The 17734-nt window shown below is 35.7% G+C and overlaps 2 protein-coding genes across 3 annotated transcripts in view; one reads left to right on the top strand and one right to left on the bottom strand.

Moving 5' to 3' along the window:
• The window catches only part of KANSL1L (KAT8 regulatory NSL complex subunit 1 like), a 126439-nt gene extending 113264 nt beyond the window's left edge, over positions 1-13175 (top strand). Inside the window, exons 8-14 of the mRNA XM_007470022.1 lie at positions 4872-5000; positions 6902-7020; positions 7830-7954; positions 9282-9336; positions 10592-10704; positions 11834-11999; positions 12912-13175. Coding sequence (XP_007470084.1) covers positions 4872-5000; positions 6902-7020; positions 7830-7954; positions 9282-9336; positions 10592-10704; positions 11834-11999; positions 12912-13175 — 971 coding nt within the window. The remainder of the gene's footprint in view (positions 1-4871; positions 5001-6901; positions 7021-7829; positions 7955-9281; positions 9337-10591; positions 10705-11833; positions 12000-12911) is intronic.
• A 2727-nt stretch (positions 13176-15902) lies between these two features.
• The window catches only part of RPE (ribulose-5-phosphate-3-epimerase), a 16320-nt gene continuing 14488 nt past the window's right edge, over positions 15903-17734 (bottom strand). Inside the window, exon 6 of one of the 2 annotated variants that reach the window (XM_007470019.1) lies at positions 15903-16464. In XM_007470019.1, coding sequence (XP_007470081.1) covers positions 16342-16464 — 123 coding nt within the window. In that variant the 3' untranslated portion in view covers positions 15903-16341. The remainder of the gene's footprint in view (positions 16465-17734) is intronic. The other variant, XM_007470020.1, reaches the window with a different exon arrangement.

A 17734-nucleotide genomic window follows, 5' to 3' on the forward strand; every position in this document is an offset into this window, starting at 1 on the left:
TCACGGGCCCAGCCGCTACGTGGCATGTGGGATCTTCCCAGACTGGGGCACGAACCCGTGTCCCCTGCATCGGCAAGCGGACTCTTAACCACTGTACCACCAGGGAAGCCCCAAGATGTATCTTTAAATGGAATTTAGAAGATTTGGGTAAGTGAGAACTGAAAGACTGGGAGGGTTATCATCAGGACAGGTGAAGAGAAGGTGTGAGTTACACTCTAAATTGCCATGCATCAAGAGTCCACTACAACCTTCCAAGACACCAAAGACTAAAAGGGGGAAAGTGTAAAGAAAACTTTTGAGTAAAATTAAAAAGCATCACTTTAGTGAAGGTTAAGGTTTCTGATGTGCTTTTACAAGACAAGGGGGATGGCGAGATTCCTTTTAGAAGAGATGCATTGAAATTTGCATGGAATTTGCTTTAAAATACTCTAGAAAACGAGTGGACACTATTGGAACACCAACACATGCCAGGTATACATTTTAAGACCTAACAATTCTAGCTACCCCTTTGTAGAAATGCATTTACTATTGTCTGCCATCTTATTTTACTATTTAACATCTTTCTCTGCTTTCATCTTGGGTGGCAAGAAATCTTGAGGGCTACCTTAGAATTCTGTTTACTGTTTTTCATGAGGGCTTTAAAAAGTCGCCATTGTTTTTTCCTGCATCTGCTTTTGCTTTCTTTTTTTTTTTTTTTAAACATCTTTATTGGAGGATAATTGCTTTACAATGGTGTGTTAGTTTCTGCTTCATAACAAAGTGAATCAGTTATACATATACATATGTTCCCATATCTCTTCCCTTTTGCATCTCCCTCCATCCCACCCTCCCTATGCCACCCCTCCAGGCGGTCACAAAGCACCGAGCTGATCTCCCTGTGCTATGCAGCTGCTTCCCACTAGCTATCTACCTTACGTTTGGTAGTGTATATATGTCCATGCCTCTCTCTCGCTTTGTCACAGCTTACCCTTCCCCCTCCCCATATCCAAAGGTCTGTTCTCCAGTAGGTCTGTGTCTTTATTCCTGTCTTACCCCTAGGTTCTTCATGACATTTTTTTTTTCCCTAAATTCCATATATATGTGTTAGCATACGGTATTTGTCTTTCTCTTTCTGACTTACTTCACTCTGTATGACAGACTCTAGGTCTATCCACCTCATTACAAATAGCTCAATTTCGTTTCTTTTTATGGCTGTGTAATATTCCATTGTATATATGTGCCACATCTTCTTTATCCATTCATCCGATGATGGACACTTAGGTTGTTTCCATCTCCGGGCTATTGTAAATAGAGCTGCAATGAACATTTTGGTACATGACTCTTTCTGAATTCTGGTTTCCTCAGGGTATATACCTAGTAGTGGGATTGCTGGGTCATATGGTAGTTCTATTTGTAGTTTTTTAAGGAACCTCCATACTGTTCTCCATAGTGGCTGAACCAATTCACATTCCCACCAGCAGTGCAAGAGTGTTCCCTTTTCTCCACACCCTCTCCAGCATTTATTGTTTCTAGATTTTTTGATGATGGCCATTCTGACTGGTGTGAGATGATATCTCATTGTAGTTTTGATTTGCATTTCTCTAATGATTAATGATGTTGAGCATTCTTTCATGTGTTTGTTGGCAGTCTGTATATCTTCTTTGGAGAAATGTCTATTTAGGTCTTCTGCCCATTTTTGGATTGGGTTGTTTATTTTTTTGTTATTGAGCTGCATGAGCTGCCTGTAAATTTTAGAGATTAATCCTTTGTCAGTTGATTCATTTGCAAATATTTTCTCCCATTCTGAGGGCTGTCTTTTGGTCTTGGTCTTATGGTTTCCTTTGCTGTGCAAAAGCTTTGAAGTTTCATTAGGTCCCATTTGTTTATTTTTGCTTTTATTTCCATTTCTCTAGGAAGTGGGTCAAAAAGGATCTTGCTGTGATTCATGTCAGAGTGTTCTGCCTATGTTTTCCTCTAAGAGTTTGATAGTTTCTGGCCTTGCATTTAGGTCTTTAATCCATTTTGAGCTTATTTTTGTGTATGGTGTTAGGGAGTGATCTAATCTCATAGTTTTACATGTACCTGTCCAGTTTTCCCAGCACCACTTATTGAAGAGGCTGTCCTTTCTCCACTGTACATTCCTATCTCCTTTATCAAAGATAAGGTACCATATGTGCATGGGTTTATCTCTGGACTTTCTATCCTGTTCCATTGATCTATCTTTCTGTTTTTGTGCCAGTACCATACTGTCTTGATTACTGTAGCTGTGTAGTATAGTCTGAAGTCTGGGAGCCTGATTCCTCCAGCTCCATTTTTCGTTCTCAAGATTGCTTTGGCTATTCGGGGTCTTTTGTGTTTCCATACAAATTGTGAAATGTTTTGTTCTAGTTCTGTGAAAAATGCCAGTGGTAGTTTGATAGGGATTGCATTGAATCTGTTGATTGCTTTGGGTAGTAGAGTCATTTTCACAATGTTGATTCTTCCAGTCCAAGAACATGGTATATCTCTCCATCTATTTGTATCATCTTTCATCAGTGTCTTATAATTTTCTGCATACAGGTCTTTTGTCTCCTTAGGTAGGTTTATTCCTAGGTATTTTATTCTTTTCGTTGCAATGGTAAATGGGAGTGTTTTCTTGATTTCACTTTCAGATTTTTCATCATTAGTGTATAGGAATGCCAGAGATTTCTGTGCATTAATTTTGTATCCTGCTACTTTACCAAATTCATTGATTAGCTCTAGTAGTTTTCTGGTAGCATCTTTAGGATTTCTATGTACAATATCGTCATCTGCAAACAGTGACAGGTTTATTTCTTTTCTGATTTGGATTCCTTTTATTTCCTTTTCTTCTCTGATTGCTGTGGCTAAAACTTCCAAAACTATGTTGAATAAGAGTGGTGAGAGTGGGCAACCTTGTCTTGTTCCTGATCTTAGTGGAAATGCTTTCAGTTTTTCACCATTGAGGACAATGTTGGCTGTGGGTTTGTGCTTTTGCTTTCTGGCAATCTGATTCTCAATCCTTTGCAGTAATTTTTCCCTTCTCTGGTAACTTTTAGTTTGTCTTCATAGTTATGTGCTATATATATATTATTTCATTTGCTTTGATGCTCAAGTGAGTTATTGAAATATTAGAGTTAATATCAATGTGTAAAAAAATTTGGCTATCATTTCCTCAAATATTACATCCCATTCATTCTGTTTAGTCGTTTGTTAACCTATTTTGGTTTGTCTTTTTTTTTCATATTTCCATCACTCTATTCCTTTGAGTTGTGGAATTACTCTTCCAATCCAATGATCTTGACTTTTAGATGTGACCATTCTGTTATTCAGGGCAGTGAGCAATGATTTTGTTTCTCAATTTCAAGTTATACTTCCCATTTCTGAGGTCTCTTGGCCTTTTGCCTCTTTCCTTTGGCAATATTTTGAAGACCTGTAAATGTGTATTCTGTGAACCCATTAACTATTTCTAGAGATGGTTCTTCCATTTGTTGTTTGTATCTTTTCTTTGTTGTATGCTACTGGTATTCAGATTTTTAGTCTTGTGTTCTCATCTTTAAAGTTGATATTCAGTTACAACTTCTGCTGCTGCTTTTTATGGGATCCTTCTCATGGAAGAGGTAGAAATTTGCACTCTATACTGTTTTCAGAGGCAGTTATGGATGGGCAGGACATGTTTTAAACAAAGTGGGGCACCCGGGTGTTGCCTTATCTACCCACCCATCCATTTCTCTACTGAAGCCTCAAGGACCCTGGTGGAGGTGTTGGCAGGCTGGCAAGTGTAGTCATTCTATTAGTTACTGCAGGTAATTCTCTTTCCTCCAGGTCTGGAGCCCCTTTGATTTTGATCACATTTTTGTGGCAGTACTTTCCCATGTGCTTTTGCAGTTTGCTCTTCAAATTTCATATTAGGCTTTCAGAGATTGCTCACAAATTCTGCTCTACTTAAAAGTTCCTTTTTTTGCATGCTAATGTGGATGTAAATGTGCCAATCTGTGCATCTATGTATAAAAATTTTGTCTATCATTTTTAGGGTGCTTTGCCATCTTGAAATCTGAGTCCCAGTCTCTGTTGGTAGGCCATATTCTTTTTTCTCAGCGTTGGTGAGAATTTGGCACTTAGGCCTTCATATTTTTTCCCCATCCTTTCCACATCTCCGAACATTTCAAAAAAAGAAGCCAATTTAGTTATTAATCCAGTACTGGAAATATGGGGTTCAGACAGAACAACAGTCATGGTGAAACTAACATTTATTGCATACTTATGCCAGATATCCTTCTAATGACTATTACAGGAATTTGTTTCATCCTCACAATCCCACAATGCTATTATCCCTATTTTACAGATAAGGCAACTGAGGCACAGAGATATTAAGTGACTTAATTCACTGCTTTAAAAAGTGAAAGAATGGTGCTAGGCACTGTCAGGAGATTGATGAAATCTGGTTATTGCTCTCAAGAGATCCCAGTCTGTTGTATTCTATAATCTTACTTAGTCCTGAGTTGTTCCCAGATTCCCAGATTTAAGGTAAGCAGGAACTAACTTAAGGATTCAGATCATATTCAGCCAAGATTTACAGATCTGAACAAATCTTCTCTGTAAAATTCTGTAATTTAGAAGACTGTGAGAACAGATCACCTTTCCTCTTCATCCTCTTCAAATAATGGAGCAACTATAGGAAATTGGGCACTTCCTGAAGATGTTTTTAATGAATCTTACTTTGGTTATTTTCATCTTAGGAGTATTTCATCTTCGTATGTAAGTATTTACTTCGTTATATATTATTTTGAACTGGTATATTAATATTCTGCAATGTTACAAAGTAAAGAGAGGTTAACATGCTCATTATATTTGTGTTAAGGAACTAAAACGTCACATTTTTCTTTCCTTTTCAGTACATAATACTTCTCTGAATCAATGGAGAAATGGATATTCTCCTATATGCAAGCCTCAAATGAGGTCAGAATCTTCTGCACAGGTGTTACAGGGAAGAAAGAAAAGACACTTGAGTGAAACAGCATTAGGTAGGTTAAAATGAGGACAGGAGCACTAGTACTAAAAAGTGAAAATAAAAAATTCTGATTTCCGAAGAACCTCTGCCTCACGGGAGTTATAATCTAGAACAGTCACTAATTACACGCAACATCCATGGTTCTATGAACATTAAACAGCATATTCATGTAGTCAATTCTGAATTATTTGTGGACTGGGAATCCATCCACTTTATGAGTTAAGGATTTCCTTTCTATGTTTCCTAACTAGAGTTATCTTCTACTAACTGTCCTCCTGGACAGTATTTCGTCTCCAACATTGTGTTCTGGACTCAAAATATGTCAGTACAAGGTTGCCTTTTAGATATTTATTACCATTTCTGGTACCTATTGTGGAGATGTTGATTTCACTGAAGCTTCCCCAGAATTTTGATAAACTGGGTGAGATTCATCTAAGGTAACTCAACCTCCTGACTGAATTCCCCTTAGGAACGTACAGTTCCAAGATGAATAGAGATATCTCGGAAACTAGAACCCTGCTAGTAATACAAAATGGGTTTGTTATGGGGATTTGGGACAAGATAGTTTCAACAGTTACTGCAAATAATGATAAAAAATAAAACTTATTTTTGGAAAGGTGTGTATTAAATAACAAGTTACCTGTATACTCGATTGGTTCTTATTCATTGTTCCAGTGGATCTAACACTATATACATTAGTCAAGTATGTCCGAGGTATAGTATGTCAATACACCCAATAATAAATTAGAAACTATTTACATCCAAGATGTACTTAACTGTAATTATACACGGTGGCTTTAACATATTTATCAGTATGGCCTCTAGAAATCCCACCGTAACAGACCAAAGTCACTACCTAATATCACACTACCTGATCAACTAGCATGCAACAAAATTAAACTCCCACCCACATTCAGAGATATCATTATGCTTTTTTGGTGCCTTAATCTTAAGATAACCAACAGTCATCTACCTTTTGAGGAACTTGCATACATCTTTGCCAAAATATAGGAAAACCTGTATCTCTTAATATAAAGATGCATTATGAAAAAATACACATTACCTAAGATGTAGACTGTTTTACTTGAATTGATAGATCTAACTTTGAGCTAGATTGGGAACACAGGAATAGAATGAGTAAAATGCTATACTACAAAGAAGTAAGTAGACAGTTCTCTAGACAACCATTTTCAAGATATGGATACTGATTTGAAGAAACAACTAGCCAGAAAGGACATTTTTAAACAACTGGAATAATATAAATATGAACTGTGTATTAAATTTTACATTACACAGGAAAATATTTTTCACGATCTGTACTAAAGTAAAATAAACAAGGGCAGTAAGAAAATAAACATATACTAATAGACACAAAACAAATGGAGAAAAGGAACGTGGAAGAGACAGAAAATAACAAAGTTGGAAGTAAACTTAACTTCGTTATCAATATTCTGAGAGAAAAGAGAAATTTCATTCCTGAAATAGGATGTTGTAATAGGAGAAACATTTTCAGAAATCAGTAGTCAGAAGATCAAGTTGAGGAAATCTCCCAAAAAGTAGAACAAAACAATATGAAAAAATGAGAGAATAGACAAGAAAATTAAGAGGTAAGTCTTAGAAGTTCAACCTCTGAATAAGTTACAGAAAACATGAACAGAGTAAAGGGAGATTAAGATTAAAGAAAGATATGCTGGATAAAAACTGTCAAGACCCCAGAAAATGGAAATTGTGGCAGGATTGTGGCTAAGATTTTTATAAAATTTCCTTAATTTTTTCATTTTTGATACATGAATTTAAAAAAATAAAATCTAAACAGATCAAGAAACACATGTTACCAAACCAGGAAAACAGAAATTCTAATACCTACCAGTTACATTTAATGTATGACATTCTCAATGGTTCTTTCCATGGCAGGAGAAAGAACTAGATTTGAAGAATTTGCTATTCAACGCACAGAACCAGGATCCCAGAGCAATTTTACTGCAGTTACTAATGTCAATGTTATATCAAGAACCCAGAATTCATCATCACAAGTAGGTTTTTGTACAGTGAACTTTAAAGTAGCTTTATGACCTTTAAACCTGGCAGATCTGATGGGGGGAGGGGAACTTGTTATATTTTGTTAATCTATAACAGCCTTATTTACTAGCACATAATTAGCATATTCAGAATTATCTTACTGAGACGCAATAAATTTGATTAAACTTTTTTTTTTTTTTAACTAGGGAGCTAATTGTACATTAATCCTTGGTTATGGCTTTTTTTGTATGCTAAAAACTTTAAACTTTATCATAACCATCCCTACTTCTTGACATGATGCTAAGTATAATCTTGCTTAATAAGAATCCAGCACTGTGTTCTTTCTTTGTTCTGTTTCATTAGCTGGTAGGGAGTAGAGGTTAAAACATGGGAGGATTTAGAGAAAACAGCATGAAGCTCAGGGACCCAGGAACACATAAATGAAGATTATAAAAATGATCTTTATTAAATGGCTCACCAAGCATTTCATAGCCTTTCCTAATAAAAAATGAGTTTGTTAAAAGATCATTTCACTGACATTTAGGGTGCTTTATGGTACACTCTTCTGATAAGTTTTGTATTTTAAGGCATTCATATTTTTAATGGTCTTAAAAATAGGCCTGAATGTGTCTACACACAAATGTATCGGTACATAGAAGATACATATGCTTTCTTGTTTTTCTTAACACTTTACACTCAGATTTCATAACAATGTATAAAACTTAAAGGCACTGCCATGTTATCTTTATATAACTCGTAAAAGGAGAGTATCATTACAGGTAACCAAATACTATTGTAAAACTACTACAATCCTATCTTGCAGAATACTGCACGGCGACGATTGCGAAGTGAGAGCTCTTATGATATAGATAATATTGTGATTCCCATGTCATTAGTGGCCCCAGCTAAATTAGAGAAACTCCAATATAAGGAAATAGTTACTCCGAGGTATGTATACTTATATTCTTTAATTTTCCTTCTTTTTTTGAATAAATTTAAATTTTCAGTGAAGTTAAAATTTTATTTAATGAAAGGAAGATGCTCCTTTCTGCCTTCCTCCCACTTATATGGTTACATGGAGGGAAAATGGTGAAAGAAACTTTTACATTACTCATGCTGAAAAAAAGTGCCACATAGTAGCACTACTTTCTCAGGTTTTATTAAGAAATGGAAATTCCTAATACTTTAGCACTTTTGAGTGTTTTTCATTCAATAGTTTTCTATTGTATATATGGTACTAAAAGGTACTTTAGGGATGTAAATAATTACACTAACAGATAATCCTTGCTCTTTAAAATGGAGATATGCACAAGGTTGCAGAGATCAAAGAAAGCAACTACCTTTGCATAGCATATTCGCAGTGTAAGATGATAACACCTGTGACAACCTGTGCAAGGCTAAGCCAGAGACTGAGGTTTTGTGAAGGGTGATATAGGAAATGAAGGCTCAAAAAGAAGTTGTCACAAGATTGTGGATGTCCTTGAATGCTATACACAGATCTGTTTCCTGCCGGCAGCAAACTGTCAAATTTTTTAGCCATGATGAAAGAGGTTTAAGATTATTAATCTGGCACCAAGAAGCAGAAATAGAAAAGGATGGAAACAGAGACAAGAGCTGGTTGACAATTATAGTAATTCCTACCCACCTCTATTCTAACTAATTTGATTCTTTTATTCATAATTGCTTTGAGGCACTGAGAGAACTCTTAATACTCTAGGAGGTATTATGAGAATTTCTGCAGAGAATTCGTTGACATATTCTACATTAAGTAAAGAAATAACATTTGTGGTTCGATGTTCTATAACAAAAATGTTTTCAATCTACACTGGTAGGCTGGAGCCGGCTGGCTGACCTTGTTTAGCACGTAGGGATTCTGTGATGTGGCTGTTAAAAACTCACAAGAGGCCATCATGGGAGTCTTCACACAAAGAAATTGGCAAATGCTAAAATTCAGAGCTTTTTTCCTCTTTATTTTCTGAGCCAGTTTGTCAGCATACCACTAACTTATTTCAAAATTAGTACATTCTTAGGTGTAAAACGCAACTATGTAGAAGAGACTGTTTATTGTAAGGCCAAAAGTAAAGCCTCATCTTCTGTCCTCATAATACAAATATGTTGTCTCTTTTAAAAGATAAAGTACTAAGATACAGCCACTTGAATTATGGAAATCACAAAGAAAGAAAACACTACTATAATAGCTGTGCTTACAGAATAAAATTGCTACATTTAGGTAGATTAACAAAAGCTGTTTGAAATTCGTTTGTATCTTCAACAGCTGGAGGATGGTTGTTCTTCAGCCTCTGGATGAATATAATTTGGGTGAAGAAGAGGTAAGCTGCCTTTCACTTACTGCACTTAATATATTATGAAGCCTGCTTAATTTTTTTTTTTTCCCATGTGCTTAATTTGGTATTTGAGGAACATACGCTGACTTTTCTAATTTTCAAAACTTATGAAAAGGAAGTTCCCCTTTAAGGATATTAATTTGATTAGCAAAGTGTTTTGTGCAAATTTGGCTACAAAGACAAAATGTATAAAGAATAAAGAAAAGCAAAAACAAAACATACCATATCCTTACATGAGTTGTTGAAATATTGAATTTATGTGAATATATTCAATTCCCAGTATTAGTCATATTTTTCTGCATGGTATTTAGTTTAATAGTCAAGCCTACAATTCCATATGCAAAATCTTGTGAACAATTGCTTTTGAATTTGGAAAATTTTGGATTTTAGAAAGTAATGTGGTACATATATCACGTAATACATGTAGGGAGTCTAGGACAATTCTCATAATCAAATATTAGTGTTTCTATAGTGAAATATTAATAGAAAGTAGAATAGCCCCACATCATTTCAGATAAGTTGTGTCACCAAATGAAAACTTGTTTTTTCAGATTTTTGGAATTACAGAAAAGGGACTGTGGACCTGTATGGATAAAACTTATAGTAAGACAAGAAAAATTAAAGGGAAAGATACTATATAACCAAACTAATTCAAAGTGATAGTCTGAAGCAGGTATTATATAAAAGACATTGTTTCCATTACAGTCTTTCTGTGCCAACTGATCGTGTTTTTCAACTACCAAAATTTACTTTTTAATGAATGCCCTTCCCTCTTTTAATGCACCCTTCCCTAGTTCAGAATGACCCTAGCCAGAAACACAACCGAAGCCTTAGAACTCCAGATAAGTAACTCATTAAACTAATGCTCATTTACCTCAGACAGTTTTACTTTCTTTGATATTAATATGTTCCACGAACAGTATACTCCGTAAGGGGCAATCAATGCAAGGTTTTGGATGAATAAAGCATTAAGGATATTTTATGTAAGTGGAAAGCACTGTGAACCTGTATGTACTCAAGGTACTATAAGTATTCTAGGTAAGTCTTCAAACATGACCCAACAGTAAAAAAGTTTTAAACTCCCTCTTTTTAGGAATTTGAACCTCCTCTCCTAACATTTGTTCTCTGACTTAGACTGCATTTATTTTAGAGTTTTCTTCCTATTGGTCTCTTGATGAGGAACTCTGACACCTTTTCTCCTATTTCAAAATGTTTCTGATAAAAGCATTTCTAATTCTAGATAGAAGACCTCTCTGATGCAGTCTTCTCCCTAAGACACAGAAAATATGAAGAGAAAGAGCAAGCCAGATGGTCACTATGGGAGCAAAGCAAGTGGCACAGAAGAAACAGCAGGCAGGTGTTGTAAATTTAAACCCCAAAACCATGGAATCCATGTGAAATCTCCAATAATTCTGCATAGTAACGAGGGAGACCACTGAAAATGAAGAAAACATACTATATAACATCTGCTGTTTGTGCCCTAGAAGTGAAACACTGCTTATACTGAGTTTACATTCAAAATATATTCAGGCTAATTACATAATTACAATTTCTCATGCTAACTGTCAGCCTCAGTAATAGATTTAATTGAGCAAACAATATGAACAATTCTCCATAAATAGGTCATTTCAGTGTACTGTAATGGTGGACCTAACACTAGGGATTAGAATCTGGGTAATCTGTAACAAAGCCACTTCAGAAATATTTTTCTTAAAAAGAAACAAACCAAAAAAAAAAAACCCTCAAGAAACCTATCCAGGGTAAAAAAGCAAATCGCCTAAAATACTTGGAACATGACTTTGAAGGAAGGGGGGATAAATCCTAACAACATAATCAGTAGTCATTGTATTTGAGAAAATCCCTGGTATTTTATATTTAACTGGACTATTTTTTAATATAGCCAAAACTCAAAATGCAAGATCATGTTGAAATCTGATAGTCACTTTAGTGTGGAGCATCTCTCTATTATTTGTAAAACACATTTCTCTGTTTGTTTAGGTCTCAAGATACCCAGATTTGTTGTAGAGCCTTATTCTAAGAGTTATCCTAACATACACGAGATTCTGTTCTCAACTTTCTCCACATTCCAGAGATACAGTTTTCCAGAAGTACAGAGGAAAATGTGAATTGAGTCCTTCATGGATGACATTACGATAACCATAGATACTCGGGGAACTCAGACTGTTAAGAGTCAAGTAACTGTCTTTTCCTGTTTTCTGGAAAAAAAAACAAACAAAAACCCCAAACTGTAACAAAACAAAACCACTATAATAATTTGGCAAAAGATTTCATAAAATACTATTCAAGTCTTTGAGATGTGAGGATAATAACATCAGGAAGATCAGCAGATGAATTTTTTAAAATCTTTTGGCCAGAGCTGTTTAAAGAAAAGCTACCAAGTTCAACTGACTTTATGAACGATACCTTAGGTTGTTCATACAATGTTAAGACATCAACAAATAATTAAATATTTTCTTGCTAGAGCTTACAGTAAAAATGTTGAAGGACAGGACTTGCTTTTGAAAGAATACCCTAACGACTTCAGTGGTGGGCAGCACAGCGCTGCTGAGAGTCCTGCCGGGCCTCCAGAGAGCCAGGACCCCAGTGCACACGCCTCACCTTCAGTAAGTCAGAGTCAAGAGATCAAGGTAGGAGTGTTATACATAACTAGTTAAACCTCCTTTTAACTGACTTTTAAAAACTTGTTTATAGAATTGCTTGTTGATAATTAAGGAGTCATCATTACATAACAAATTCAGTACGACAGTCCAGTACAGAATGCTGGGTGTAGGAATCAGAGGCTGTGTTCCAGCGTTCTAGTTCCATCACTAACTACAGACACTTCCCTGACTCTTTATGTAACATGTCAGTACCTAATTCCACCTGTTCACTTATGTGTTAGAAAATGGGAATTCTATCAAAGTTTCATTACAAACCAAATCGGATTAAACAGAATGACACCTGGCACAGAGTAAATGTTTGTTAGATATTTCTCTTCCCCTTATAAAAGATTTTTACTTTTCTCCCCATTTGTCCAGTTTTAACCCCAATGGGAGTGTTTTCTAACACTGCATCTATAAAGTTCTTGTACTTTTCTTCATCAGTAGGTGTTGGAAAAGAAGAACCATATCTAGAATCAAGAGAGTAGAGACAATAGAAATTAATAGGCAAGTCACAGAAAGCACAGGGAAAGAAAAGTCAATAGGCGTCTGTAATAATGATGGGATGAAAATGGAGATACTGAGGAAGACGATCCCAACACTTTTAAAGGGCCTTCCCTAAAGCGCTCCTAGGCTGAAAATGAAGACCAGTGCCCTAATGGCAGCGTTTCCCTCTCCGTGGAAGAGGTAAAGTGAAAAAAATAATTCCCAAAGGTCCCTAAGTAATCCTCAGTACGTTCCATTTTGAGTTGCTAGATACTCAGGACCAAATGAGAATCTGTACTTTTATGTGCTAAAGAAAGAACAGAACAATGGTTATTACAAAACTGGCAGCTACAGATTGAAACATGAACTTAAACAAATTAGTTGAAACTTAACTGAAAACGTTTTCTCTTTCAGTCTTTGGGGTGGGAACGACGGGCTTTTCCGCTGAAAGATGAAGACATAGCAGCCTTATTATGCCAAGATGAAAAAAATGATCAGATTGAAAGATCAAGTCCAGCTTTCCATGGTGAAGTCTTCTGTACCAGTGCACCAGAGAATGGCCACCATCCACAAAGGCAGGCGGACGGAATGGAGGAACACAAAATCCTTGGTCTAGGACTTACTCCACTCACGTTAAGAAAAATCAGTGACAGGGAACAGGTTAAGAAAACGATGTAACTGAATGGGAAAACAGGAGAAAAAGTAAGCCCTGTTCCCCCACCCCCTCCACAGTCACAATTCCAGAGTAACAGCATGTAGTGCAGGTGCATGTATTAATCTTTTGTGCTGTTTATGAAACAGGCAAGTTACGTCTCCTTTTCCCTCCTGAACCACAGGAGTAACTAGCTTTTCACCTACAGACAAGTGCTAGTCATTTGTGTTTGATGCAGATCACAAGCACCAGAAAATTAACTGCTGCAATTTGATGTCAAGTCACATTACTGGGTAAAAATAATAATTTTTAAACAACTTATACCCACACCCACATATACCTATGCATCAAATGACAGCTCTTCTTTTTCTATACACGTGGTTATTCTTTAAATTGCCTCAGAAATATATTAAGAATATAAAACGTGTATAGAGTATACATGCATACATAATACACACATGTAAGTATTTTAAAAAACACTGCAAGTGACCACTCCACTTGAAAATGCACGTATGAACTACCCCATGAAATATCAGCTGAACCAGATAAAGAAACAGATTTCCAATGGTGTTGAACATCTATAAGCCTTGACTATGGAGAAGGAATTTTTTTTAAAAAACACGTTTAACCAATAGAAGTTATTTATGGAAATTTCTATACAGATAACACAATACTCCTTCATTTGAAATCAGATATCTGTTGGGTTAAACACAGGTTATTTTCTATTCACTCCTAACAGAATAAGAAAAGCAAAGTAGTTAAATATTGTTGTATTTTAAAACTACCACACCTTTTAAAACTCAACTTGAGTTTTATCAATTTTATGTATCTCATGAAGAGAAAACACCCAACTTAAAATGAGCAACGGACAGGAAATTCCTGTTAGTATATTATTGTACTTTTAGTTATTTTGGTCATTCCCTACCATTCCTTACTCTATTCAAATAAGCATCTATCCTAGAGTGAGAAATAAAATTTTTTAAAGGTTAATGCTTCAATATTGGATACTGGAGTGTACATTAAGTAAAATTCCTTTTGACACTATTACATCATTTTGTTATATGTAAAAATTGAGGACAATTTATATGAATCACTTTTTCTCATGTAAAAAAGGTTATTCAAGTTGTAGTACCCATATAACTGACAATCCTAGCCAACTGGCCTAATATGGGGGATCTGGCACTAAGTTTTTGTTAGGGATTAGAAATTGTACTAGTCCCTTTAAAGAAGAAGAAAAAAAATTCCAGTTCAATGCTGACAAATTTTTGCTTGTAGTTTTACCGTACATTTATATTTTAAAAAAGAAAACAAAAGCCAGAACAAACCCAAGTTGTCCAGGCAAATAAACTCAGATTTTTTTGTCATGACTGATATTATAATCTTCTATGTAAGTTTTTTTAATTAAAGTTATTTCTATATGCCTTGTGTCGTCTGATTTGATTAAATGTCACCTATGTGTGTGGCACAAGCCTTTCCTAAGCCCAAATAAAGCAACAGTAAGAAATAAATTTTTACCTTGTAACACAGAAGAAACCAGGCAGCTCTATTCTATGCTTAAGTGTTGTTAACATTCTTATTTTCCAAACCTTATTTCTCAAAACTCACTCATAGTAGCCTGAAAAAAATTTAATGACACGGGTCCTGCTATTTCTTGCCATGTGTATTACACAGCAAGAGTATTTACAAGAACGAAGTAGCTAATATGTATCTATAGTCCAAGTGTAATTTGGGAAACAGACATAAATATTTAGTTTACGGATTAACTCTGTACCTTGCCATATATTAGCCTACCTGGTCTTTCTTGGATTAATAAAATGTATATCCTTGGAGTCAAAATCCATAGTTGCAGAATATTCTCAGCCATCTGGTTTTGCTACAGGGTAAAGCTAGACTGGAAATAAGAGAACGTTAAGTAAAAGAAGCTTCCTTTGCTTAATCCACCTCCCAAGGGCTCCATCTGTAAAAAGAGTACAGACCAGAAATCCTGTTCTTTACTGAATCCTTCCTTTCCATGGTACCAGCCTGTTGAGCTTTATTTAGTATCTTCATTTTTTTAAATGGGGACAAACATACCTGTCTTACCATTCATAGGACTGATTTGTGGGTTTAATGAGATATCATCAACATACTTTATAATCTACAAAGCATACATTTATATAATGACAGCTACTTTGTATTGAGCATCCTCAAATTCTACTACCCTACAATTCTAGGAATAGTAGTGGAAGCTTTACGTATATAATTAATAGTACCTCTTAATCCTCAACACAACCCCCCCCACTGTTGTTATGATTACATTCAATATATAAACAAGTTACTAATCAGCTCAAATGAGGCTGGCTGGATTGGTTTGCTAAGGTCAAACAAATAGAAAGGGGAAGAGAGTCAGGATTCAACTTAATATTACTTCCAAACAGAGGCCTTCCTTTCCTTTTAGCATAGAGCTAGGAAAACATTTTATGTCCTTCAGAACAGCGGGTGTGATTAAGAAAAAGGGGAAATGGGGTTGGTGGAGGGTGGGTAGGGGGTGGGGGAAGAACCACTGAATAACCTGCCACTATAACAAAGTTAACAAAGAAAACACCCTGATAAAACTTGTGCTTGCGTTTTACAACAGACCACCTGAAAATCCCTGGACTTCATAATACACTTTTTTTTTATGTATCAAATATAAGGTGCAAAGTAAAAAATACATGTTTTCGAAGCTAGAAGAGCCATCCATCCCAGCCAGATCCAGACTTAGTTATCATGCATATACACAAATCAAAAATGACATGAAACAGGAAAAACAGGACTTCCTTTGCTTTCAGAAAAGCCAAGAAGCAAAGAAAACTCTTTTTAGAAATACAGAAAGAAAAATTTTTTCATAGTAGCTAATATGCCTTCCTTAGGCATTAAGACACATTTCTGTTCATAACCTTGATACAGCCATATTTTTACTCTATAAAAATCAAGTCTCCCAGTAAAAATGGTATTTTACCACACTAATCTTTAAATCCCATCACTGAAAACATAATACACACCAATTTCTAACCTCTTGGAACATTCTGCAAAATGGATTTTAGTCACTGGAATGAATAATTGCTCGGAAAAGCAGCACTGCCTCAACTGTGGTACGATTTGGTAGTCAATATTCTTGTTTTCCAATAAAAAGGTGATCTCATAAGCAGAAACCCTGGACTCCTTGTGGTTTCATCGATCGAGAGAACGTTTCTGAGCAGCTTCTGAGCAAACATTTCTTAACAGGTTGATCACAGATCTGGGGTCTTCACTCCTCATAATGGCACTGCCAGATACAATCATGTTAGCTCCTGCCTGGAAGAAGTAAACACTTAAGGTTATGCCTCAAAAGAAGATGCAGAAAAACCTAAAACAATTCCTGGACTAGAGTTTCTGCTACCCTTGCAGCTGGCAGTCAGCACTTTAATTGTACAAAAGCCACTTCAAGATGAACACAGTTAAGCAGCTAGTTCAATGAAAAAAGAAAATGCTTAAATGAGGATGTGAAATTATTTTTAAATGTGTCTAAGAAATCACTGACTTTTTGGTAACCCCCTCTAAATAAACTACACTGCATCTTTTCTAATAAACCTTTAATCCTTAAATCTATTAAGGTCTTCCCCTGTATACCAATTTCCCCACAGCTCCTAAAAAATCAACCTTTTCATCTCTGAATTATGTATTAAGAATTGGTAGGTAGTCTAAAAGGACAATTATTGCTAAAATGTGAAAGAATCCATAAAACAGGGCAACATTAAATTATTTCAACATTGTGAGGCCAGAAGGAATGGAACTTCTTATATGTGCTTCACTGCATTCCAGAATGCTTTTGAGGTGGCTTAAAAAAGATTTTCAAGATGTTTTTCAATATGAAAGCAAAGAAGTCAGAGTAAAACCAAGTAAGATGAGTCCAAATTTATCTCTGAGATTCCTAGGATTTGACTCAAGGAGGGAAATCCAATCTATTATGTGATTTGGTGCTAAAAGAAAGGGAGGACTGTTGGGAGAACCACTGAAGCTAAGGAAAATTTCTCCAATTAGAGACACTCACCCTATGATACAGCACACTACATCTCTAACAACCTTCCTCATAAAAAAAGAAAAAAACACTAGTTTTATAGGGTTACAACCTAACATGTCTCGTAATGTAAGCAAGAACAGCATTAATGACAAAGCACAGTTCAGTAAAAAAGAATTCCACAAGGGGTCAAAGGATACATGCTCACTAATCGTCTGGCCAGCACCTCCTCCATATTGACCACAGACAAGCTTTTGATAAGTATCCAAGCAGGAAAGTGTGGCATTTATACAAAACACTGAAAGTGCATATTAGGCCATGCTGTTTAATAAAAGCAGGTCACATAAACTTTAATCACCTGCAATGCTACAGGGAGGGCTGGTATCCTTTTATGAAGTTCAGGAGCCTAACTCGGCCTAGCTAGCCACTTGGGAAAAAAAAAGTCATCCCACTTCTACAGAGGGACAGATTTAGTAGCTTGCAAGGAACAAATCAGTAGCTAATACACCTAAGTTCTACAGAATAACACTCTTTTTCCCCTTTACAAGCAGGCAAGTTTTCTTTCCC

This window comes from Lipotes vexillifer, unplaced genomic scaffold (genome assembly GCF_000442215.2).
Source record: "Lipotes vexillifer unplaced genomic scaffold, Lipotes_vexillifer_v1.1 scaffold138, whole genome shotgun sequence".
Lineage (NCBI taxonomy): Eukaryota > Metazoa > Chordata > Mammalia > Artiodactyla > Lipotidae > Lipotes > Lipotes vexillifer.